General features: G+C 42.4%; 1 protein-coding gene across 6 annotated transcripts in view; it reads left to right on the top strand.

Annotated features, from left to right (window-relative positions):
• The window catches only part of ccdc17 (coiled-coil domain containing 17), a 161110-nt gene that overhangs the window by 84601 nt on the left and 49049 nt on the right, over window positions 1-27460 (top strand). For all 6 annotated transcript variants that reach the window (XM_068037062.1, XM_068037061.1, XM_068037067.1 and 3 more), the window contains 4 exons: window positions 685-844; window positions 1740-1832; window positions 7854-8028; window positions 9757-9866. In XM_068037062.1, the coding sequence (XP_067893163.1) occupies window positions 685-844; window positions 1740-1832; window positions 7854-8028; window positions 9757-9866 (538 nt within the window). The remainder of the gene's footprint in view (window positions 1-684; window positions 845-1739; window positions 1833-7853; window positions 8029-9756; window positions 9867-27460) is intronic.

The following is a 27460-nucleotide window of genomic DNA, read 5'->3' as shown; positions in this document are numbered from 1 at the left end:
AGTTTGGAGATTGCCATGTCCATAATCAAGTGCACTACCACATGCTGCACTACTTTCTGATAGCTTATGCTCATTTTACATGTTGCATTCATTAAGGGATCAGTTATTAATATCGCAGTCAGATTTCAACTCTTATCAAAAGCTCAACTCTACAGAAGAAACTTTCCATTGGCAAAATTCCAGTCGAAAATCTAAGCCAAGAAAGTTAATTATAATAGGATTGACTGTGGGAGAAGCAAGACTGTACCCTGTGAACAATTTGCACATATCATAACCTTTGCTTGCAATAGAAGGGCATATACATGTAGCAATTTATAAGACTGCTTGATAACATCAATATTTTTATTCAAAAGGAATAGATGCAAAACTCAGGCAATCACCCCAGCAGGCCACTACAGAGTGGCATCAGCAGAAACTGCAGTGGGAGCTGCTCTCTAGCCCATCACCTGGACAAAGGATGGCGTAGGTTATATCAAGACTCCAAAGGGAGAAAAGAAAATAATTTTAAAATTTTGTTTTGTGTTTACATAATTTTTTCTTTCTGTATAATTTTGCTGTGAAACATAATATTGAATTAAATTCTGTTTGCTATTTAATATTTAAAACTAAAAAAAAAGTTGCAAGTCTTTTGGCAAAAGAATTTTTGATTAATATATATTTTGTCATATCTATTTTCTCTTCCAGGCCTAATGATGGAATGAACTTAACTGTACAAATATTCAAGGAACAGAACAATGAAAATGAGATGGAAAAAAGTGTTGGGATTATTATGGACAGAGTGAAAGGTGCCCCCATTGGTGATGGCAGCTTGAAACTCACGGGATACCATCAGAGAACAGGAAGAGTAAATACTGAGTTTTTTTTTTCATGAACTTCCAGTTAGGCTACCAGCGACTAGATTAAAATGGTTATCAAGACAGTAAGGAGAAAGATTAGGAGAATTCTGTTACTTTAAAGTTTGTTGGACTGTGGAATACTTTGCCACAAACAGATGCTGTTGCATCTTTTAAAGGAAAAACGGATAAATATTTTAAGCAGAGGAAGATACAGGGCTATGGGGAGTGAGCTATTGCAGTGGGAATAGTTACAAATTTTTTCCGCAATAGACAAGATGGGCTGAATGACTTAATGTGAAATTCCATGGTTGCATTGACTGGCCACTAGATTTTACCTATTTCCACTGCAGGGAAAGCTGCTGTTATCGTGCAGCTGGTATCAATCCACGATCCAGATGGACAGGATAGTGGGACACATGCAGCAGAAGAAAACACTCAACTGAATCTGCCCAGGGCATGGACATTTGTGGCCATGGGTCCCAGACCATGGGACACATGACATCAACCTGCCCACTAAGATTTGTTGAGGGAGGCACCTCACTTCTCCACTCAGCATCACAGGAGGTCATCGAATGGCTAGCCAAACTAAACATCCCATTATAATCTTTTCCTGTCTTACGAAAGTAGTAGTATCACTGCAATGACAAATGAAGCTAGTCTCAAGGGCAACTAGAGCCACAAACAATTCTAAATGGGCAAAATAAGAGGCCTCCCATCCCTCGAGCAGTTATTCCTTGTTGTCAGGGAATCTGAATTCCACACACCAATTGTCCACCTTACCTACATACCATTCTCTGTTGACAATTTCAGAGCATACACCTTCATGTGTTTGCATTTGTATATATAAATGCAGTGTGCCATAAATGTGAGGCAATCCTCCTTAACTAAATCTTCCTTTGGCAGGTAATTAATACAAGGAATTCTGGAATGTTGTGGACCACTGCTCCTGTGAAATCTAATATCAAACAAGGATACTTTATCTTTGGAGAGCAGGAGGTAGGCGTCCTGTCAACGTAGCAGCTAAATGAGCATGTTATTCTAGAATAACCATTTTAATCATTATTGAAAACAGTTGCTTTGATCAGTATAACATTTTTTCATATATTTTTTTTTTATTCATTCTCAGAATGTGGAGATTGTTGACAAGGTCAGCATTTATTGCCCATCCCTAGTTGCTCTGACTTGATACAACTGAATAGCTAGCTAAGAGTCAATAAGCACACATTGGTGTGAGACTGGAGTTATATGCAGGCCAGATTGAATAAAGAGTTCAGTTTTCCAAAGGGTAGAGCCCAGATATCTGAAGGTTCTGCTGCCAACAGTTGGTAAAGAGTGGGGACAATGCACAACAGGCACAGTGTGTTCAGGGTGGGGTGGGGGTGGGGTGTTATGCTGGAGGTGGTTGGGGAAATAGGGTGAGGTGAATCAAAGCTGTAGTAGATTTAAGGAAAGGAACAAAGATTTATATATTTCAGGAAATGGGGAATGTGTAGCTAGTGTAGGTCAGTGAGGACTGGTGTGATAACAGCATTGTACCAGGCAGGATAGGATATGTAGAATCTTGGTCAAGCTGACGTTTATGGAAGGGTGAAAGATGGGAGCCCAGCAAATTGAGTGTTGCATTCCCTAATTGAATCTGGAAGTGACAAAGGCATGTAGAAGGGTTTTGGTGATGTTAGGACTGAAGTAGGGGTGGAGTTGACCCTTGGAGGTATAAGTAGATGTTCTTTTTGATGGAGAACATTTGGAATCTGAAACTAATTTCAAAATTGAACAGGAGTCTGAGACTGCAAACAGTTCATTTCAGGCTGAGACAACAACAAGGAAGGGAGATGGAATCAGTGGTGAGAGAGCAGAACTTATGGCAGAGGCTGAAGTTGAGCTTGGAAAAGTTAAGACTGGATATCAGACGAGTAGTTTGGCAGTACAGAGACAATTGAGAGGTCAAGATAGATGTTCACCAGGTGGTAGGGTACTCTGGAGTAGGAAGAGTCTCATATAGCACCCCTGTGGGCATCATGACTCTTCATATAACCTTGGGGACTTGATGAAGAGAAAAGGTATTCACTTAATGCATGTTTGTGGTATTTGACTACAGAAGCATCATGCATGTCAGTGGTGGTTATCCATGAAGTAGTCATGATGCCTTTATTATGTGGCATTCTATGTGCTCGCATTATTTAAAGGTGAAGAAATCCTAGGCGATAGATGGCTCTTAGGACTCTTCTCTGTATCATTAACTGCTGATCCCCATTATAAAGTCCTTTAACAGTACCCCCGTTTGGACACCTCAGCATCTGCTTGCTGTTTCTCAGCTGTGATCCTTACCTGCAAGATTAATGTGTCACCCAGCATATTACAACAATAGAGAGTATGTGAGAAAGTGTGATGGTCATGTACAATGCTTGAAATTGTACCTCACAGAGGATTCAGCAATTTCCAACTTAGTTTTGTGCCATGTTTGATGGGTCCCACAAGAAAGATGTGCACCTGATTGCATTACACATCTTCCTCATTTGCGGCCAGGTACAATGAGCTGGGTGACTGAATTGATTCAGTTGATGGGCTCTCTATTTAACTAGTACTTCAATTTTTACTGGGTAGCCTTCAGCCCGAATTAGAGCCAGCTCCTGCACCCTTTGCATGTAGAAGTGTTTCCCAACTTCACTCCTGAACGATCTGGCTCTAATTTTCAGACTATGCTCACTAATTCTAGACTACCATATTTGTTGCCCTTAATATCTTGAAAACTTGTATTCAAATCATCCCTTAACCTTCTAAATTCCAAGGAGTATATCCCTAGTTTGTGTTATTTCTCCTTGTAATATAACCCTTAGAGGCTAGTTACCATTCTGGTAATCCTACACTGCACTCCCTCTAAGGCCAATATATTCTTGCTAAGCTGTGGTGCCCTAAACTGCTCACAGTACTCCAGGTGTGGCATACCAGGACTTTGTATAGTTGAAGCATGACTTCTACCCCCCGTATTCTAGTCATTCCATTAGCCTTTTTGATTATTTTCTGTACTTGTTCATGACATTTTAATGATCTATTACCTGGACCCCTAAGTCTCTTTGGACCTCCATTGTTTCTAGCTTTTCCCCATTTAGAAAGTATGTTTTTCTGTCCTTTTTAGGTCCAAAGTGGATGACCTCATAGTTACGTGCATTAGAATCCATTTGCCACAGTTTTGCCTATCAATATCTCTGTAATTTAATGCTTCCATCTACACTGATTACAATGCCATGTATCTTTGTGTTATCGGCAAATTTGGACATGTGGCTTTGTATCCCATCATCAAAGTCATTATTGAATACTGTGACTAGTTGAAGCCCCTACACAGATCCTTGTGAGATATCACTAGTCAGATCCTGCCAATTAGAGTACCTGTCCATTATCCCTACTCTGTCTCCTGCTGCTCAGCCAATTTCCTAATTAGGTCAATAATTTGCCTTAATGCCATGGACTTCAATTTAGCTAACAGTCTCTTATGAGGGACTTTATCAAATGCCTTCTGGAAATCCATATAAATAACATCCATAGACATTCCCCAATCCACTACTTTACTCACCTCTTCAAAAAATTCAAACAGTTTGCCAGACATGACAAACCCTTTACAAATCCATGCTGGCACTCTCTGATTGTAAAGTACCTTGTAATGTTTCCTACTTTACAACAGTGACTACACTTCAGAGGTATTTCATTGGCTGTAAAGTGCTTTGGGGGGTTATGAAGTTGCGAAAGGCGCTATATAATTGCAAGTACTTTTTTTTTTTGTTAACTGCACTATCAAAACCTGGCAGATTTGATTACATACCATAAAATAAAAACAAAATACTGCAGATTCTGGAAATCTGAAATAAAAACAGAAAGTGCTGGAAATACTCAGCAGATCAGGCAGCATCTGTGGAGAGAGAAGCAGAGTTAACGTTTCAGGACTGTGACCTTTCATCAGAACTGGCAGAGGTTAGAAAAGTATCAGGTTTTAAGCAAGTGAAGGGTTGGGGGTGGGGTTGAGGGGGGAAGAGTACAAAAGGGAAGGTGTGTGATAGGGCAGAGGGCAGGAGAGATTAAATCACAAAGATGTCATGGTACAAAGGCAAAGAGAGTGTTAATGGTTATAGTAGAAGACAAAGCATTAGTCCAGAGAGAGAATGTTAATGGCAGAATAATGAGCAGCTCTTTCCAAAAGCACAACATGAAAAACAGACCCATGGTTAAATAAAATAAAATAATTATTAAAAAAAAATAATTATTTTTTTTTAAAAGGCCAGTCATGCTCTGAAATTGTTGAACTCAATGTTGAGTCCACAAGGCTGTAGAGTGCCTAATTAAAAAAACATTTCTTTAACCATGTGCCTATTTTTCATAATATGCTTGTGGACAAAGCTGCTCATTATTCTGCCATTAACACTCTCTGGACAAATGCTTTTTCTTCTACCACAACTTTTAACACTCACTTTGCCTTTGTCCCATGACATCTTTGTTATTTAATCTCTCCTGCCCTCTGCCCTATCACACACCTTCCCTTTTGTTCTCTTCCCCCCCTAACAGCACCCCCACCACCACCCACCCCCAACCCTTCACTTGCTTAAAACCTAATACCTTTCTAACTTTTGCCAGTTCTGATGAAAGGTCACAGACCTGAAACGTTAACTCTGCTTCTCTCTCCACAGATGCTGCCTGACCTGCTGAGTATTTCCAGCACTTTCTGTTTTGATTACATATCATTTTGTTTTCAATCTCAGACTGCAGATTTTCTGAGTGACAATGTTCAGTCAATGAAACAAATGACTGCATATTACTCATCATTTCAGATATTATGAAATTGTCAGTTTTTCTTTTATCTCTTGAAAATCCTGTTGGGTTTTGAGCTTTTGTCCTTAAAAAATCTGTTGATTTTGTAAGAAAATTTATAAACTATGTAAAATTTCATGTTTTCCCTATTGGATTTCAGATTTATTTCAAATTACGAACCTATTGTAATATGTTTAATAGTCCCTTTGTCTGTTCAATTCTTCAACAGTGACACTGTATTGGTAATGGTTATGAATTTTACTCAGGCATAAGCAAGAACCAATATATTACAATATTTAAGCAGTAGTTCACAAGGCACAATTGAGAATTACATTACTGCTTGCTATGGCTTTATCCTTCAATCCTTTACACTGAGAGAGGCTTGAGACCCTTAGATTATAACCTCAAAAAACAGAAGTGTGGCAAAATTCATCCAATCATCTTTTGCCCAATACTACCTGCTCCCCCCTCCCCCCCCCCCCCCCCCTTGCCCCACCCACCTCCACCCACCCATACTGCCCAGTCATAAGGTCCAGGCACAGACACTGTCTTCTAATTCCCTTATATCTGTTTTTACACTCAGTACAAGTCTCCTTTATTTCTGCTTCTTTGTTTGCTGACTCATCCTGTAAACCATGAAACAACCACCATTCTAGATGTAAAGAAATCCTAATCTAAACATCATTCTCTTTACTAATTCTAATAAAGAGAATGGCGCACTGACACGGAACACAGAAGTCCGAGTGTGCCAGGCCTGTGTCCTCAGTGCCTTGCTCTGCGGCGGCGAGGCCTGGACGGCGTGTGCCGGCCAGGAGCGACGTCTCGGTTCGTTCCGTCTTCGCTGCCTTCGGAGAATGCTTGGCATCAGGTGGCAGGACTATATCTCCAACACAGAAGTCCTTGAAGCGGCCAACACCCCCAGCTTGTGCACACTGCTGAGTCAGCGGCGCTTGAGATGGCTTGGCCATGTGAGCCGCATGGAGGATGGCAGGATCCCCAAGGACACATTGTGCGGCGAGCTCGCCACTGGTGTCGGACCCACCGGCCGTCCATGTCTCCGTTATAAAGACGTCTGCAGGCGCGACGTGAGGTCGTGTGGCGTTGGTCACAAGTCGTGGGAGTCAGTTGCCAGCATTCGCCAGAGCTGGCGGGCAGCCATAAAGACAGGGCTAAATTGTGGCGAGTCGAAGAGACTTAGTAGTTGGCAGGAAAAAAGACAGAGGCGCAAGGGGAGAGCCAACTGTGCAACAGCCCCAACAAACAAATTTCTCTGCAGCACCTGTGGAAGAGCCTGTCACTCCAGAATTGGCCTTTATAGCCACTCCAGGCGCTGCTTCACAAACCACTGACCACCTCCAGGCGCGTATCCATTGTCTCTCGAGATAAGGAGGCCCAAAAGAAAGAAGAATAAAGAGAAAGTAAAGCTAAAATCTAGTAAACTTAATATTAAACTACAATACAGCAAAGGTTTAATACTGAAAAAGAATAAAAGATTATTTTGACTACATACCAACAAATAATGAGAGTTCTCTAGTATGCATTCCTACATCAAGGGGCTTCATGCCTCAAACTAGTCTTCTCTCCCTTAACCTGCAATAACAAAATACCTATGCATATCAGACACCCTGCACCTGTAACCAGTTGATTTAAAGTAGTTTATTTTTGAAGAACAGTAATTCCAACCAAAGCTTTAGATATTTAATCTTTTCGAGTCTAGTATCTCTAAATATCCTCCTCAAGCCTATGTTCTTACATTATAGAGAAGAGACAAGGTCAATGATGCAGGATACCACCAAGGCTGAACGTATAAAAGAAATGATTTAAGTCAGGGAGTATTTGTTAGGTGATACTAATTTGGGTGTTTAATAGCCCTTCAATTGACAGAGGAAGGAAAATCTGAGGGAGGGAAGGGGGTTACACAGTTTTAAGGTCCTAAGAAATGGACATTCTTAATTTTGACAGCAAATATAAAAGGTGAACAAGAACATGTAGGGCAGTGAATGTGAAACTAAACTGGGACATAGTTTTCATTGTACACCTCACCCTGATAGGAAAAGGTGGGATTTTATTATGTGCAGAATTATAGGCTTGTGTTCTCAGTAATTCAAAAGGCAGCACTAGTATATCCCTGTGTAGTGCCACAAAATGATCAATATTGGCAATATTTTTACAACATTGGTAACAAAGTCAAAAGTTATAATGCTAATCATTTTTTTCTAGGTGTCATTCTATGATGTGATGCCTGAAGAGGACATGATATTAATAATCCGATTTTACCACTGGCCAAATGGAAATATAACAGCTGCTCCATGGGACATCAATCTTAGCATGGAAAATTTAATGGAGAGTGAGGAGTGGTTGGTAGCATGGGGAGTGCTAAGATTAGCAAATTCATGTAAGTTGCTGAATGACTTAAACATTTATTGTACCAGTATTAGATCGGAGTGATGAACAAGTGGCAAATTCACAGCAGGTCACATACAAGCCCTGGTAACTTTATATTTTATGGTATTCATATGATGCTGGATGCTGGAAATCTGAGATAAGAATCTGGCAGCAACTGTGCAGAGAGAAACAGAGTTAATGTTTCAAGTCTGTGACCTTTCATCAGAACTGAAAATATTTTCTTACTTTCTTTCTGAGTTTTCACTTCACTTCCGTGCACCGAGGAATTTTTAATCTTATCATGTATTTGTCTCATATTGATTCTCTTTTCTGAATTGTTTGTTTTTCTTGGGTTTTTCCTGACTTTTTTTTCAATTCTATTATTGTTTCTTTCTCCTAATTATTTTCTTCTTCCTCCTTCCATTACTCACATTTATTTCCAGTCACTCCTGGGTTCCTGTAGCTCTGACCTTGAAATAACTATCCTTACTAAGAGTTAACTTCACATATGCACCTGTGGCCCCCATTCCCTCACTTGAGATTTGTGCCACCCAGTATTTGATCATTAGTGCTTCTAATACTCTCTATATAATGCCCTTTTACCCTTTGGTGCCCAGTGCTTGATGTTCCACATTGATGAATTTTGCTAAGTTAATTTGATTTGTTATGAAAACACAGTGGGACCAAAAATTCTTGGCCCTTCTGGTGCCCAGTGCCCGATGTTCCACATTGATGAATTGAATAGGGATCAACAAAGTGTGGTTAGGTTGTTTCTGGAAGTTAAAACTTTTACATTATAAAGAGAGATTCATAGAATTGAACTTTCTTTCCTTGAAGAAAAAAGGTCTAAGGGGAGACGGTATCTATGTTTTTAAGATGCTCTGTGCATGGAATTAAAGGACAGTGTAAAATTAACAAACTTTAAGCAAGGTTTGAGATTGGAAGGATCTTTTTCCAGAGTATTAGATATATGGAATACACTTTCTGCAAAAGTAGTTAATGCTATGTCAATTAATATCTTTAAAAAAGAGCTGGATAAATTTCTGGTCAAGCATGAGATTAAGGGTTAAGTAGACAATCATTATTGTTAACCATCAAAGGCTCCATGAAACCTGATCGAAGCAAAAAAACAGCATTTGTGAAATTTAACTATCTGGTGTTAAATAATGAATCTGTTCAGGCTATTTTGTGGAGTTTTGCTAGATTACTTTTGGGAATAAGGAAGGGTTTTCAATGACACCACTGAATCATGCTTGACAGGCTTGGAGGACAGAATGTGCTTTTCTCATTCCATGCTTTCTTATTATTTGTTTAGAACAGGTTGTGATTCACCTCCCTTAGGAGGTGTGGTTGTGTTGAAAATTGTGCTTGCCTAGAGAATGGCATTGAGGACAACATCCCCTCTGAACTACATGCGTGCATGGCCATGGAGCAATCAGGAAGGTACCACACAGGCTGCTCATAAGCTGTCCCTTGTAGGATAGCACGCATGCGCAGCTACACAAAACATTTAAAGATAGTGTGCATTGAAGTAAACAAAGAAAATTTGGAGGGATCATTGATTGAGGAGGGACTGAATATTTCACATGTTATCTCCTACATTCATATTGGATTCATTGAAACCAACATTAGACTCTTAAAAGTTGAACATGTGAATGCTAATTAGACTCCTAATTTTAAAATTCTATTTGTAACAGTGAATGATGGAGATTATAATAATATGTTTTCTGTGTGCTAGCCACAGATACCGTGAAGACTCAAAACCTGGTTATCACATGGAACACTGGGACACACACACTGCCACTGTTTCATGGACCCGTCCCTTCTCCCCATGATCTTTCTGTGCTGGTATGGAAAAAAATCTGCTTTTAACACTTTTCATGCCATAAGTTTTTTTATATCAAATTACTATTGTCAAAATGTTTGTGATACATGTTGCACTATTATAGGGAAAGTCACTCAAAGAAGTACATAACTGTATAAATGAATAATTTTAGTGATTGATTTGTACCTATGGATTTGTTCACTGGTCTCGATTACTTTTGGAAGCTTATATCTTTTTCAATTGTCTTTGTTGTCCTGGGAATCCTCAACATTGTGTCCGGACACAATGAAGTCTCCTGCATCGGGCCAAATATAGACAGGGAAACTTCCTGATGATTAACACGTACCGCTGTCTTTCAGCTGATGAATCAGTGCTCCTTCATGTTGAACACCACTTGGAAGAAAACTGAGGGCAGATAGGGCACAGAATGTACTCTTGGTGAGGACTTCAATGTCCAGCACCAAGAGTGGCTTGGTAGCACCACTACTGATCGAAGTGATTGAATCCTGAAGGACATATCTGCCAGACTGGGCTTGCAACAGGTGATGAGAGAACCAACACGAGAGAAAAGCTGACTTGGCCTTGTCCTCATCTGTCTACCTGGCGCAGATGCATCTGTCCATGACAGTATTGGTAGGAGTGGCCACCACACAGTCCTTGTCGAAATGAAGTCCCATCTTCACACCGAGGCCACGTTCCATTGTCTTGTCTGGCACTACCACCGTGCTTGATGGGATAGATTCAGAACAGATCTAGGAGCTCAAAACTGGACATCCATGAGGCACTGTGGGCCATCAGCAGCAGCAGATTTGTATTCAACCACAATCTCTAACCTCACTGCCCAGCAAATCTCTCACTCTATCATTACCATCAAGCCAGGGGACCAGCCCCGGTTCAATGAGGAGTGTAGAAGGGCATGCCAGGAGCAGCACCAGGCTTACCTAAAAATGAGATGCCACAAGGACTACATGCATGCTAAAGGGCGGAGGCAGCATGCTATAGACAGAGCTAAACAATCCCACAACTAAAAGAACAGGTCAAAGCTCTGTAATCCTGCCACATCCAGTCATGAATGGTGGTGGACAATTGAACATTGAATGGGAAGAGGAGGCTGAAAGAACATCCCCATCCTGAATGATGACAGAGCCCAGAAAGTCAGTGCAAAAGACAAGACTGAAGCATTTGCAACAATCTTCAGCCAGAAATGCTGAGTGGATGATCCATCTCCACCTCCGCCTGAGGGCCCCATCATCACAGATGCCAGACTCCAGCCAGTCTGAATCACTCCACATGATACCAAGAAATGGTTGAATGTATTGGATATAGCAAGGCTATGGGCCCTGACAATATCCCAGCTATAGTGCTGAAGACTTGTGCTCCAGATTGAACCGCGCCCCTAGTCAAGCTGTTCCAGTACATCTGCAACACTGGCATCTGCCTGACAATGTGGAAAATTGCCCAGGTATGTACTGTCCACAAAAAGCAGGACAAATCCAATCCAGACAATTACAGCCCCATCAATTAACTCTCAATCATCAGCAAAGTGATGGAAGGTGTCATCAGTGCTATCAGGCGGCACTTACTCAGCAATAATCTGCTCATGGATGCTCAGCTTGGGTTCTGCCAGGGCCACTCGGCTCCAAACATGGACAAAAAGCTGAATTCCAGAGGTGAGGTGAGAGTGTCTGCCCTTGACATCAAGGCAGCATTTGACCAAGTGTGGCATCAAGGAGTCCTAGCAAAACTGGAGTCAATGGGAATTGGGGGGGAGCTTTCCACTGGTTGGAGTCATACCCAGCACAAGGGAAGATCGTTGTTGCTGTGGGAGGGCCACCATCTCAGCCGAATGACATCACTGCAGGAGATCCTCAGCAGTGTTCTAAGCTCGAGCATCTTCAGCTGCTTCAACACTGAACCTCCTTCCACCATAAGGTCAGAAGTGGGGATGTTTGCTGATGATTGCAGAGTGTTCAGTTCCATTTGCAATTCCTCAGAAAATGAAGAAGTCCGTGCCTACATGCAGCAAGACCTGAATAACATCCAGGCTTGGACTGATAAGTGGATGTAACATTTGTGCCACACAGGTACCAGGCAATGACCATCTCCCCTGACATTCAATAGTATTGTTGAGGGAGTTGCTCTTTGAGAGCCAGTGCGGACATGATGGGCCGAATGCCTCCTTCTGCATTGTAACAATTCTGTGATTACCATCGCTGAATTCCTCACCATCAATATCTTGCTGGCCACTGTTGACTAAAAACTGAACCAGCATGTAAATACTGTGCCGATAAGAACAGGTTAGATGCTGGGAATTCTGCAACAATTATCTCACCTCCTGACTCCCAAATTTTGTCCACCATCTACAAGGTGCAAGTCTAGAATTTGATGGAATACTCCCCACTTTCTGGATTAGTGCAGCTCCAACAACGCTCAAGAACATTGACACCATCCAATAAAAAGCAGCCCACTTGATTGACACCCCATCCGTCAACTTAAACATTCACTCCCTTCATCATAGGTGCACCGTGACTGCAGTATGTACCATCTACAAGATGCACTGTAGCAACTCACCAAGGCTCCTTTGAAAGCATCTTCCAAACCCATGACCTCTACCACCCAGCAGAACAAGGGCAGCAGATGCAAGGGAACACCACCTGCAAGTTTCCCTCGAAGTCACACACCATCCTGACTTGGAAATATATTGCCATTGCTTCACTGTCACTGGATCAAAAACCTGGAACTCCCTTCCTAATTGTACCTACACCAGATGGACTGCAGCAGTTCATGAAGGTGGCTCACCACCACATTCTCAAGGGCAGTTAAGGATGGGCAACAAATGCTAGCCTTACCAGCGACGCTCACAATCCATGAATACATAAAAAGAAGGCCCGAGGGGCTAAATTGTCAACTCGTGTTCCAAGATTCCTCTGTGCCGGGGTGATTTCCTTCCACATGCCTGCTTGACAGCGTACCAAGCTGATAGTTTATTTTTCTGAAATCAAGCAGCTGTAGATTGGCTCCCAGACAGGTCTGAAGTCATGGTCCCAATTACAATGAATGGAGGCACTCATGATGCAGGCAGTTCCTCCCTCTCAGTGGGAAGGAAATCAATCTGCTGGGGTAACAAACATTTCCCCCATTTTTTAAAGACTTCTCTGTGTATTTTTATTATATAATTTTTAAATCAACAATGGAGTACACTTCAAAAAGCCCTTCCCTCAACTTTTCATGCCTTTTAATAGAACCATGTAAGAGTAAAAGGGTAGCTAGGGAGAGAGTAGGTCCCCTTAAGGATCAGTGTGGCAAGCTATGTGTGGAGCCACGGGAAATGGGCGAGGTCTTAAATGAATATTTCTCGTCCGTATTTACCGTGGAGAAGGTCATGGAAGTTAGTGAGTTCAAGGGAGGGAACAGCGATATCCTGGAGTATATCAACATTACAAAGGAGAATGTGTTGGAGGTTTTGAAGTGTATTAAGGTGGATAAATCCCCAGGGCTTGACCAGGTGTACCCTAGGATGCTATGGGAAGCAAGGGAGGAGATTGCTGGGGCCCTGGCAGAGATTTCTGTATCATCGTTAGCCACAGGTGAGGTACTGGAAGACTGGAGGGATGGCTAATGTTGTGCCTTTATTTCTAGAAGGGCAGCAGGGATAAGCCAGGGAACTACAGGCCGGTGAGCCTTACATCAGTGGTGGGAAAGTTATTGGAAGGGATTCTGAGAGACAGGATTTATATGCATCTGGAAAGACATGGTCTGATTAGGGATAGTCAGCGTGGCTTTGTGCATGGGAAATCATGTCTTATGAATTTGATTGAGTTTTTCGAGGAGGTGACCAAGAGGATTGATGAGGACAGGGCGATAGACGTTGTCTATATTGACTTTAGCAAGGCCTTTGACAAGGTCCCACATGGTAGGCTGGTCCAGAAGGTTCGAACACATGGGATCCAGGGTGAGCTAGCAAATTGGATACAGAATTGGCTTGGTGATAGGAGGCAGAGGGTGGTAGTGGAGGGTTGTTTTTCAGATTGGAGGCCGATGACCAGTGGTGTGCTGCAGGGATCGGTACTAGGCCCTCCGTTGTTTGTCATATATATTAATGACTTGGATGTGAATGTAGGGGGCATGATTAGTAAGTTTGCAGATGACACCAAAATTGGTGGTATAGCGGACAGTGAAGAAGGTTGTCTAAGGTTACAACAGGATATAGATCAACTGGAAAAGTGGGCAAGGAAGTGGCAAATGGAATTCAATGCAGACAAGTGTGAAGTGATGCATTTTGGGAAGTTAAACCAGGGCAGGACATATACAGTGAATGGCAGGGCCCTGGGGAGTGTTGTTGAGCAGAGAGACCTTGGGGTGAAGTACATAGTTCCCTGAAAGTGGCAACACAGGTAGACAGGGTGGTGAAGAAGGCATATGGCATGCTTGCCTTCATCAGCCGAGGCATTGAGTACAAGAGTTGGGACGTCATGTTACAGTTGTACATAACGTTGGTTAGGCCGCACTTGGAGTACTGTGTGCAGTTCTGGTCGCCGCACTACAAGAAAGATGTGATTAAGCTAGAGAGAGTGCAGAAAAGATTCACAAGGATGTTGCCTGGTCTGGAGGGCTTGAGTTATAAAGAGAGATTAGATAGGCTGGGTCTGTTTTCCCTGGAGCGAAGGAGGCTGAGAGGGGACATGATAGAGGTATATAAAATTATGAGAGGCATAGATAGGGTAGATAGCCAGAGTCTGTTTCCCATGCTAGGGGTGACTAAAACTAGAGGGCATAGATTTAAGGTGAGAGGGAGGAGGTTCCAAGGGGATCAAAGGGGTAATTTTTTCAAAAAAGAATAGTGGGTATCTGGAGTGAGCTGCCTGAGGAGGTGGTGGAGGCAGGAACAGTAGCAACATTTAAGAGGCATCTGGACAGGTACTTGAATGAGCAAGGCATAGAGGGATATGGAATTAATGCAGGCAGGTGGGATTAGTATAGATAGGCATTATGGTTGGCATGGACGTGGTGGGCCAAAGGGCCTGTTTCTATGCTGTACAACTCTATGACTCTGTAACTCTGTGATATGTTTCTCAAGAGTGAATTAACTCGATGTACTTATTTATGAACTGAATAATGACAGTAGAGAGAGGAAACCCTTAAGGTTATGTGAGGTGATTTTAGGTTATTTAGGTTAAGGTGTTATTTGATGAACAATCCAACCAGTTTGTTGCTCAGTTGACTTTGCATAGGGCAAACTAGATAGCATGACTGCAATACTCTATAAATGTGATATAACAAGTCTTCATTATTTCTGAGTTTAAAGTTTGATAAATAATCAACATGCCTCCATTTTCTTTTACCTTTTTTAGTCCCTTGACCTTGCACTAAACTCTGGCCAGGACACATGTGACACCCTGTCCTCTGCCAATGCTGATTTATACCTTTTCAGCCAACGTGGAAATGGTTGTAATTGACTTGCTCTCCAAATTTCCATTGGGAAGTACCCTCCATTCCCGAGGAAGATCTCTCTAATTTCTGACCTGAAATCTGATCTTTGTCATTTTGAGAAACAGAGTGAATTATAATTTGAAAATTTTCAAAATAACAAATACAGTGAAGGGATTTCTAAGTTAATACTTGTTGTGTTACTCCTTCCTTCACATAAACTTACCAATCACACAATGATGAATCATAACAGATACTTTGGGTTCTTTTATTATTGAAGATTCACAATACTATATACATGTTACAGGAGAGCTCTATATGCACACCTTACTAGGGATCAACACAACTCCTACTGCAAGTCACATGCTGTATGACATTACTTCCTGCAGTGATGCACAGTCACTATTTACATATTCACTTAAAGCAATATCACAACAACCCCTTTTTACTTAAGTAGAACATTGCAAAATAAGAATGAATCTCATAACAGGATTGCTGTCAGCATTATTTACATAAAAGTTGGACTTGCAGCCATCATTTAAGAGTTCCTAAAGTGTATAGGTAGTTTACTGATTTTAAACTCATTTAAGATCTATAATCATCACTATGGTGTTCTTGACTCGTCAATGTCGACATATGGGTATCCAGCACATTAGAGTTCTGCTGGTTGTCTTCACAGTGGTCTTCCACAATTTCACTCTCAGACCTCACCTGCAAATGTGTTCTCGCTGCAATTGGAATGTTGGATAAGATGCACTTGGACAATTCCCTTAGTTGACATTTGTTCCTTCTCAGTGTCGCCCCATTAGGTGTTGTGACTTCATATGATCTTGGATTGTTGCAAACCTTAGATACCTCTGCAGGGAACCAGGTTCCTTCTGTTGGGTGAATAACTCTAACTTTTGTTCCACATGTAAACTAGGAAATACCACACCTGCATGTTGATCATGTGTAGACTTCATCTTCTCCTGCTTCTCCAATACTCTTTCTTGCACTGGTGCAAACTTGAACAAATGATGACTGGGAAGTGTCGTTCTGATCTGCCTCCCGAACATGATTTCAACTGGTGACCATATTCCCATATCTAATGGTGTTGCCCGTAAACCAATGGTTGCAACATAGCAACCTGGAAATTTTGTTACCCTGCACTTAACAATAAGTGATTTAACTGTACAAACCATTCTCTCGGCAAGATTGTTGGATCTAGTATAATGTGGAGAGGCTATTATATGGTTTTTGTCCCACTTGGCGCACACATCCTGAGGTGGTTTGCCTGTATATTGTAAACCATTATCTGATACAATCTCCTCCGGTGTACCCTAAATATAGCGATCATCATATTTGCTACAGATATGCTCGATGTATCCCTCAACTGATGATTGAGAATTTTGAAAAGTAATCTGCGATTAAGAGAAAAGTATCACCTTGAATGGTGAACAGATATGTTGCAATCCTTGACCAGGGACGCGATGGGACTTCATGAAGGTGTAGTGCTTTCTTGTGCTAGTTTGGCTGATGCGCTTGGTATGCCTCACATATCTTCACGGCTCTCTCAATATCACAGTTAATCCCAGTCCAGTACACAGATTCCCTGTGTCTGGCATCTCATTTGCTGGATGCCCATGTGGCCCCGGTTCAATTGCGACAATATATCCTGACAAAGAGATTCAGGAATCAGCACCTGTCTTCCTTTAAATATTACTCCTCTTGAGATACCTAACTCTGCCATATACAGCCAAAAGGATCGTAGGTTGTCTTGAACCTTCTGTATCTTATCAGGCCAACTATCAACAATAACTCACCACGATGCCTTCAGCAGTAGATCTTTGGCTGTTTCTTCTCAAAGCTGGTTGCACTTGTGCTGTCCAAAGCTCATCAAGTCAACATTAAGCATGTCTTCAACCTCTATATCCATACTGTCAACTTGTAGGTCTCATTAAATATCTGCTATTTCTTCGGATTTGGCAATCAGCTCCATGTGTCCAATGTAACCATCCTGTTCCCTGGTTTATAATGAACTTCACAGTCATACCCTTGGATTTTGACTAGTAACCTTAGTAATCGAGGTGGCGCACTTGTCAGAGGTTTAAGCCATATCATCTCTAATGGTTTGTGGTCCGTTTCCACAATGAACTGCTTACCAAAAAGGTATGTGTGGAACCCCATAATGCTAAACACTCGAGCAAGTCTTGCACTCTATGTTCGAGTAATTGGATTGCATTGGTGAGAGACTCTTTGAAACAAATGCTATCAGTTTTCCTTCCTGCAAAAGGAAGTTCCTAGCGTTTTCTGTGATGCATCAACTTCCAAGACTTATTCCTTTCTTGAGTTGTAGTATTGAAGAAGACTTGTCTTCTCTGACATTGACTGCTTAAGTGTTTCAAATACGTGTGGGTGGTTCTCTTGCCACACAAACAGGAATACCTTTTCTTAGAAGTTCTCTCAATGACGATGCTCTGTCAGCAAAGTTGCGTACAGAGGGTGATAAGAACTTGAATAACCCTAGACATCGTTACAAATTTTCTCAGTCTTGAGGTGCAGGCATAGATTGTATGTCTTCTATTTTGCTTGGTCAGGACATATCCCAGTGCTAGAGTAAATCGAACCAAAGAAGTTGATATGGCTTACATTTATTTCACACTCCTTGCTGTTAAAAACAAGACCACCTTGAGGCAGAAACCCTCACAACATTTAAGAAGTATTTAGATGAGCACTTGAAATGCCATAGCATACAAGGCTATGAGCCAAGTGCTGGAAAATGGGACTAGAATAGTTAGGTGCTTGATGGCTGGCACAGACACAATGGGTCGAAGGGCCTGTTTCTTTGATGTACAACTCTATGATCTTTTCTTGCTGTTTCCATCAACACATGGATTTGGCTGGGTTTTTCTTTAATTTGGAAAGTTTAAAACGGTATGTTAGGCAATTTGTGGAGGGACGGGACTGAATCAACAGTGCGTTTCTCCCACCACAATCAGAATTGTATATTGTGATTGGGGGCTTTGACTTGAGCGGTCGGTCATAACACCTCTTAAGTGCACGATTCAACCGTCTTGGGTCCAAACACACCTGAATTGTACCATCGTTCTTCAGTACACTGGTGATAGAACTACAGAAGTCAGTGTGCGGTTGCACACTCTGAATAATGCCATTTCATTTCATATCATCTAATTCAGTCTTCAGATTTTCCTGGATATGTACAGTGCACTTCCTAGGTGGGTCAATTGAAGGCATTGCATCTTCTCTTAAATGTAAAACAGCATCACCTTTGAAACTCCCCACAGCATCGAACCTGTCTGGGTACTTCAGCTGTAAGTCATGGACTGACTCGATAAGGTCACTATTAACAATTTCTTCCACTAATGGAGCATTGTTGATTTCATGTATGGTCACAATATTGAGCTTGCTACATGCCAGTAATCTTGCTACTGCCAGACCATTTGTATCTACCAAGTAGAAAATTTGCGATGACGATTGTTATGATGGTTCTTCTATACTTTTAAAGTTTTTTTTGAGGACTCATGTACTTTACTTGGTTTGTAAACAACCCTTAGTGGAAGTCCCCTGTCTTCAGATAAATACCCAGTACAGGCCTTTTGACTTGGGGGAGATGTTTACAGAGAAGTGAGGGGTCAAGATTTATAGGCTTGGCTCTTGAGATACTGTTTTTGGTTTCACTTTGGACAGTGTTGGAGTGTGAATGGTTTTGAAGGCAGTTGGAGAAAACCATCCAGGAGAGCAGTCACTGTCAGCACCCTTTTCCATCTCTTTGATAAGCCTGCCAGCTTTTCCATCTCTGTGAGAAGCTCTTGGAAGCAAGTGTAAGAAATAGAGAAACTGATGCTGCATTCCTCCTGGAAAGCCGGCCAAACTGATCTCCAACATCGTCTGAAAAGAACTATTCTAGAAAGATCCCAGTGACAGCTGTCTATGCATATTTGGGACGCCAAACCAAAAAGGAATAACTGACATCTTTCCATATCTTTTTTTTTTCTTCAAGAATTAACATTTGGCCAAATTATTCTTTTTTGTCTTTTTCTTAGTAACAGAGTTCTAAAGAAAAAAAATCTAAATTTTTTGGTGAACTGGTATATGTGTGTAAGCGAGAGAGAGGGGTTAAGGTAAAAAGGGAACTTGCATATTTCAATCTGTGTGTTAATGCTTTTCTTCATTACTGTTTATGTTTGGTTTTATAATAAACTGCTAATTTTGTTGTTTATTAAAGAAACCTGGTTGGTGTATTTTATTCTGGGATAAAGAATAGAGTTTCTGGTTGACCATATCGGTAACTGGGTACTCATTTAAATATATGTTGTGACCTGTGGAGAAGTGGAACTAGAAAAAACAGTGCACTCCTCCCACCTCGGTCGTAAAGCCATGCAGACTTGCCATAGCTGCATTTTAATGTCAGTGTACAGATACAATGAATTGGTGACCCATTATCAATCTGGCTATCGTAGACTGTACTATTGATTCTCATCAGTCAAGATACATGTCTTTTAAGATTCTTAATGGCAGAATGTTGGCACTAGCTGTGGTGTCTATCTTGCTTTGAGTGTGTGTTTGCCATTCTTATTCGGGCATATAATGTTAATTGTAGCAAAAGCCTGTGGCTGTGTCATCACAGCCACACATTCTGCCACATTAACGGTGTGGAAAGACTGCTCGCTTTCAAAATAAAGAGCTTTCCTTGTGGCATATTCCATCTGGTCTGTCCTGTTACCAAACTCATGTATGTGTCTGTGCTTGCATTGACTTCTGGCACCCACCTTGCTGCTGCCAGTACGCTGCACACTTTTTATTTGACTGTGGCTTATTGTATCCTCTGACCACACTGTCACAGCCAGATTTCCTGCACTGCCGTACACAATTCCCTTTCAAGCCACACGCCTTTCAGTGGTCTTGATAAGCTAGACATTTCCATGGTTAGTGTAGGAGATTGCAGTTCCCACAGGATTTATTCTGTTTGGGTGTCTTGGCCACTTCGCCAATAGTCGTAGCCACACCCAATACTTGCAAGCATTGCCTACCTGCCACAATAGCTTCATGCTTTACATGGAGTTGATCTTCCAGTGTATTCCAGAGCTTTGCCGGTCTTTTGATCCTCATCGGATAGACTTGATGTATTGATTTGATGGAGTCCGTCATTTCCAATGGCTATTTTAATCTTCACTGACTGTCGGTCAGGTTCAGTGACAGATAAATCCAAGAAACATAAATCCATTCTCTGGCAAAGCAGTTTAAACTCGGAAAGGAAATCTATGGCCTTCCACTTCATGACAGGAATTTTAGTAGTCATCGTTCCGATGCTGCTTGCTTCTCAAGGATCCTTCTGGTTTACTGTGGAAATACTAAACAGTACTGTGGAACTTCTATGCCTGAAACTTGAGTCTTCGCCACACCCAGCCCTGGGCTCTCTATCGCTGTAGATCTGTGGCGCTGTAGCCTGTATCCTGTGCTTTGTTTTTTGGCTCTGCCCACAAAGCTGTTTTTGGCAGGAACCGCATCACAATGCCCCAATGGCTTCATAACCTTTCAGCCCGATTCTAAACCAACCTTCTCAGCCCGAGCCTGAACCAACTTAATATTCTTACTGTCCTCCTCCTCCTCCTCCTCCTCTTCCTCCTCCTCCTCCTCCTCTTCTCCCACCACCACCAAGCCCCCCCCCCACTTCTCCTCCTCCATCCCCTCCTCCTTGTCTCAGGAGACAATGGCTAAGCGCCTAGAGATGGTCAGTGGTTTGTGGAGCAGCACCTGGAGTGGCTATAAAGGCCAATTCTAGACTGACAGACTCTTCCACAGGCGCTGCAGATAAAATTGGTTGTCGGGGCTGTTACACAGTTGGCTGTCTCCTTGCACTTCTGTCTTTTTTCCTGCCAACTAAGTCTTTTCAACTCGCCATACTTTAGCCCCGCCTTTATGGCTGTCCGTCAGCTCTGGCGATCACTGGCAACTGACTCCCACGACTTGTGGTCAATGTCACAGGATCTCATGTCACGTTTGCAGACATCTTTAAAGCGGAGACATGGACGGCCGGTGGGTCTGATACCAGTGACGAGCTCGCTGTACAATGTGTCCTTGGGGATCCTGCGGCTCACATGGCCAAGCCATCTCAAGTGCCACTGGCTCAGTAGGGTGTATATGCTGGGGATGTTGGCCGCCTCAAGGAATTCTGCATTGGAGAATCCTTCCACCTGGTGCCAAGGATTCTCCGGAGGCAGCGAAGATGGAATGAGTTGAGACGTCACTCTTGGCTGACATATGTTGTCCAGGCCTCGCTGCCATAGAGCAAGGTACTGAGGACACAGGCTTGATACACTTGGACTTTTGTGTTCCGTGTTAGTGTGCCATTTTCCCACACCCTCTTGGCCAGTCTGGACATAGCAGCGGACGCCTTTCCCATGCGCTTGTTGATTTCTGCATCGAGAGACAGGTTACTGGTGATAGTTGAGACTAGGTAGGTGAACTCTTGAACCACTTTCAGAGCGTGGTCGCCGATATTGATGGATGCAGCAATTGTGCCGTCCTGTCCCATGATGTTCGTTTTCTTGAGGCTGATGGTTAGGCTAAATTCGTTGTAGGCAGCCGCAATCCTGTCGATGAGTCTCTGCAAACACTCTTCTGTGTGGGATGTTAATGCAGCATCATCAGCAAAGAGGAGTTCCCTGATGAGGACTTTCAGCACTGGTCGGGTTATCCTCCCAGTCAGGTACTCTGTTTTTTTGAACACCAAACCTCAAGGGTTCATCTACCTCATGATGCCTCACTGTGTTGCTTCTGCTTCTGTAGCAGACTGCTCATGTTGTTCCAATTGCTTTTTCTCTGGCTTCTCCCAATCTTCAGACTGGCTCCACTCCGTGATCTCTGCACTGAAGTGAATCACCATGATTCCGATCTTCACTGTTGCGATTTGACTTTGTTTCTGCAACGTGGTCTTCAAAACATGCAGCTGACACTATATTGTGTTCTTCAAAAAAGTACTGCTGCCACCATATTATGTTATTTGTTTCTTCAGAGTGAGACGGAGGACTACGTGGATAGCATATTTAAAGAGGTGGCCACATCACAGGTTAGGAGCATGCAGGCAGAGAGGGAATAGGTGACCACAAGGCAGTCCAAGAGAACCAGGCAGGCAGTGCAGGAGTCCCCTGAGTCTATCTTGCTTGCTAATCGGTTTTCCATTTTAGATATTTGGTACCTCGGGAATACAGCCAGAGCAAAGTCCGTGGTAACACTGGTGGCTCAGCTGCACAAGAGCGGCAGAAGAAGAGTGGAAGAGCATTAGTGATAAGGGATTTGATAGTCGGGATCAGACAGGCATTTCTGCAACAGTAAATGTGACTCCAGGATGGTGTGTTGTCTCCCTGGTGTCAGGGTCAAGGATGTCACAGAGCGGCTGCAGGACATCCTTCTGGGTGTTGGTGAACAGGCAGAAGTATGGTCCACATAGGTAGGAAGAGGGAGAGGTCCTGAAAGCAGATTTTAGGGCCTTAGGAAGGAAATTAAAAAGCAGGAGCTCAAGAGCAGTAATCTCAGGATTACTCCCAGTGCCACGTACTATTAAGTATAGGAATAAGGAGGATTGATTGATTGAACACGTGGCTGGAGAATTGGTGTAGGAGGGAGGACATCAGATTTTTGAGGCATTGGGACTAGTTCTGGGGCAGGTGGGTCCTGTACAAGATAGACAGGCTGCACCTTAATAGGACCGGAACTAATATCCTTGCAGGGAGATTTGCTAGTGCTGTTGGGGAGGGTTTAAACCAGCTTGTGAAGGGGATGTGAACCTGAGGTGTACCTCAAATTGGAAGGAAGTAAAGCTGGTAACTGGATGTAGTAGCAAGCGACATTAGAAGGCAGGCGAAACAAAGGCAAGCATCAGCTAAATTTAGAATGCAAAATAATGTCATGAAGACAAGGTTAAGGGCACTCTACCTTGATGCATGCAACATTTGCAACAAAGTAAATGATTTAAAGACCCAAATAGAGGTAAATGGGTATGATCTAATTGCCATTACGGAAACATAGCTACAGGGTGACCAAGACTGGGAACTGAATATTCAAGGATATGCAACATTTAGGATGGACAGGCAAAAAGGAAAAGGATGTGCTGTTGCGCTGATAATAAGGGATGGGATCAGTACATTAGGAGGATCTCAGATTGGAAGAGCAAAATATGGAATCTGTTTGGGTGGAGCTAAGGAACAGCAAGGGGCAGCAAACATTGGTAAGACTTGTTTATAGGCCATCAAACAGTTGTGGTAGTGCAGGGCATGGTATTAATCTGGAGATTAGAGAAGCATGTAGCATGGGAATAAAGTAATTATGGATGACTTCAATCTGCGCATAGACTGGGTAAACCTAATGAACACTAATGCTGTGGAGGATGAGTTTCTGGAGTGTGTTAGCGATGGTTTTCTAGAGCACAGGCTATTTTAGATATAGCATTGTGTAATGAGAAAGGGTTAAATTAATCTTGTTGTAAAAGAACCTTTAGGGATGAGTGACCATAATATGATAGAATTTTACATTATGTTTGAAAGAGAGGTAGTTCAATCTGAAGCCAGGGTGTTAAATTTGAACAAAGGAAATGAAGAAAATATGCAGGTCAAATTGGCTGAGGTGAATTGGGAAAATACATTGAAAAGTATGACAGTACATAGGCAGTGGATAGTCTTTAAAGAAATATTACATAGTTTACAGCAATTATACATTCCATCAAGGCGCAAAAGCCCCAAAAGAAAAGGCAGTCAAATGTGGCTAACAAGGGAAGTTAAGGATTGTATAAGATTAAAAGAAAAGGCCTATAAAGTTGCCAGAAATAGTAGTAAACCTGAGGATTGGGAGGATTTTAGAATACAGCAAAGGAGGACCAAGAAACTAATAAAAAAAAGAGCATAGAATATGACTGTAAACTAGCAAAAAACATAAAAATGGATCGTAAAAGCTTCTACAAGTATGTAAAAAGGAAGTGTTTGGCTCAGACATATGTGGGTCAATTGAGGGCGGCACAGTGGTGCAGTGGTTAGCACCGCAGCCTCACAGCTCCAGCGACCCGGGTTCAATTCTGGGTACTGCCTGTGTGGAGTTTGCAAGTTCTCCCTGTGTCTGCGTGGGTTTTCTCCGGGTGCTCCGGTTTCCTCCCACAAGCCAAAAAACTTGCAGGTTGGTAGGTAAATTGGCCATTATAAATTGCCCCTAGTATAGGTAGGTGGTAGGGAAATATAGGGACAGGTGGGGATGTGATAGGAATATGGAATTAGTGTAGGATTAGTATAAAATGGGTGGTTGATGGTCGGCACAGACTCGGTGGGCCGAAGGGCCTGTTTCAGTGCTGTATCTCTAAACTAAACTAATTACAGGCAGAGTCAAGAGAATTGATAGTGGGAAATAGAGAAATGGCAAAGAAGCTAAATAATTACTTTGTGTCTGTCTTCACTGAGGAAGATACAAGAAATCTCACAGAATTAGGGATCCAAGGGATTAGGGGAATGAGGAATTGAAGGAAATTAGTATTAGTAAGAAGGTTGTATTGGAGAAACTAATGGGGCTGAAGGTTGATAAGTTCCCGGGACCTGATATTCTACAGCCCAGAGTGTTGAAAGAGGAAGCTATGGAGATGGTGAATGAATTGGTGATCATCTTCCAAAGTTCTATAGATTCTGGAGCAGTTCCTGCAGATTGGAAGGTAGCAAATGTCACCCCACTATTTAAGAAGGGAGGAAGAGAGAAAACAGGGAATTACAGACCTATTAGCCTTACATCAGTAGTAGGGAAAATGCTAGAATCTATTATAAAGAATATGATAAATGGACATTTGGATAATAATCTGATTGAGCATAGTCAACATGGATTTATGAATGGAAAATCATGTTTGACGAACCTATTGGGAGTTTTTTGAGGATGTTACTAACAGAATTGATAAAGGGGCGTCGTGGACGCAGTATGCTTGGATTTTCAGAAGGCTTTTGATAAAGTCCCCCACAGGAGGTTGGTTAGTAAAATTAATGCACATGGGATAGGAGGTAATATACTGGCATGGATTAAGGATAGGTTAACAGGCAGAAAACAGAGAGTAGGAGTAAACGGGTCATTCTCGCATTGACAGGCTGTAACGAGATGTTCACAATATATATCAATGATTTGGATTTGGGGACCAAATGTAATATTTCCAAGTTCAGGGATGACACAAAACTAGGTGGGAATGTGTGTTGTGAGGAAGATGCAAAGTGGCTTCAAGGGGATTTGGCAAGACTAAGACTAAGTGGTTAAGAACATGGCAGATGTTCTAATGTGGAAAAATGTGAGGTATCTACTTTGGTCGGAAGAATAGATGTGCAGAGTATTTCTTAAATTGTAAGAGATTAGAAAGTGTAGATGTACAAAGGGACCTGGGTGTCCTCGTCATTAAGTTACTGAAAGCTAGCGTGCAGGAGCAGTAAGCAATTACAAACAACAAAGAAGAGTACAGCACAAGAACAGGCCATTCGGCCCTCCAAACCTGCGCCGATCTTGATGTCTGCCTAAACTAACACCTTCTGCACTTCCGGGGCCCATATCCCTCTATTCCCTTCCTATTCATGTATTTGTCAAGATGTCTCTTAAACGTCGCTATCGTATCTGCTTCCACTACCTCCCCTGGCAGCAAGTTCCAGGCACTCACCACCCTCTGTGTAAAAAAACTTGCCTCGCACATCCCCTCTAAACTTTGCCCCTCGCACCTTACCTATGTCCTTTAGTAACTGACTCTTTCACCCTGGGAAAAAGCTTCTGACTATCCACTCTGTCCATGCCGCTCATAACTTTGTAAAAATCTACCATGTCGCCCCTCCACCTCCGTCATTCCAGTGAAAACAATCCGAGTTTTTCCCAACTCTCCTCATAGCTAATGCCCTCCAGACCACGCAACATCCTGGTAAACCTCCTCTGTACCCTCTCCAAAGCCTCCACGTCCTTCTGGTAGTGTGGCAACCAGAATTGCACGCAATATTCTAAGTGTGGCCTAACTAAGGTTCTGTACAGCTGCAACATGACTTGCCAATTTTTATACTCTATGCCCCGACCGATGAAGGCAAGCATGCCTCCTTGACTACCTTATCCACCTGCGTTGCCACTTTCAGTGACCTGTGGACCTGTACGCCCAGATCTCTCTGCCTGTCAATACTCCTAAGGGTTCTGCCATTTACTGTATACCTCCCACCTGCATTAGACCTTCCAAAATGCATTACCTCACATTTGTCCGGATTAAACTCCATCTGCCATTTCTCCGCCCAAGTCTCCAACCGATCTATATCCTGCTGTATCCTCTGACAATCCTCATCATTATCCGCAACTCCACCAACCTTTGTGTTGTCCGCAAACTTACTAATCAGACCAGCTACATTTTCCTCCAAATCATTTATATATACTACAAAGAGCAAAGGTCCCAGCACTGATCCCTGCAGAACACCACTAGTCACATCCCTCCATTCAGAAAAACACCCATCCACTGATACCCTCTGTCTTCTATGACCGAGCCAGTTCTGTATCCATCTAATGGTATGTTAGCCTTTATCGCAGGAGGATTTGAGTACAGAAGTAGCAAAGTCTTGCTTCAATTGTATTGAGCTTTGGTTAGACCGCACCTTAGGGAAGGATATTATTGCCATAGAGGGAGTGCAACAATGGTTCACCAGACTTGTTCCCGGGATGGTGGGACCGTCCTATGAAGAGAGATTGGGGAAACTGGGCCGACATTCTCTAGGGTTTCAGAGGATGAGAGATGATCTCATTGAAACCGACAAAATACTTAAAGGGAAAGACAGGGTAGATACATGAAACATGTTTCCCCTGTTTGGGGAATCTAGAACCGGGGACAAAATTTCAAAATAATGGGGAAGCCACTTAGGACCGAGATGAAGAGAAATTTCTTTACTCAGAGAGTTGTGAATCTTTGGAGTTCTCTACTCCAGATGGCTGTGGAAGCTTAGTCATTGAGCATGTTTAAAGCAAAGATTGACAGATTTCTAAATACCAATGACATGTTAGGGGAGGCGGTGGCGTAGTGGTATTGTCACTGGACTAGTAACCCAGAGACCCAGGGTATTTCTCTGGGGACATGGGTTTGAATCCCACCACAGCAGAAGGTGGAATTTGAATTTAATTAATAAATCTGCAATTAAAAGCCAGTCTAATGATGGCCATGAAACCA

Source organism: Heterodontus francisci, chromosome 8 (genome assembly GCF_036365525.1).
Source record: "Heterodontus francisci isolate sHetFra1 chromosome 8, sHetFra1.hap1, whole genome shotgun sequence".
Taxonomy (NCBI): Eukaryota; Metazoa; Chordata; class Chondrichthyes; order Heterodontiformes; family Heterodontidae; genus Heterodontus; species Heterodontus francisci.
The sequence above is the reverse complement of the archived record's forward strand: the minus strand, read 5'-3'. Positions and strand labels throughout refer to the sequence as shown.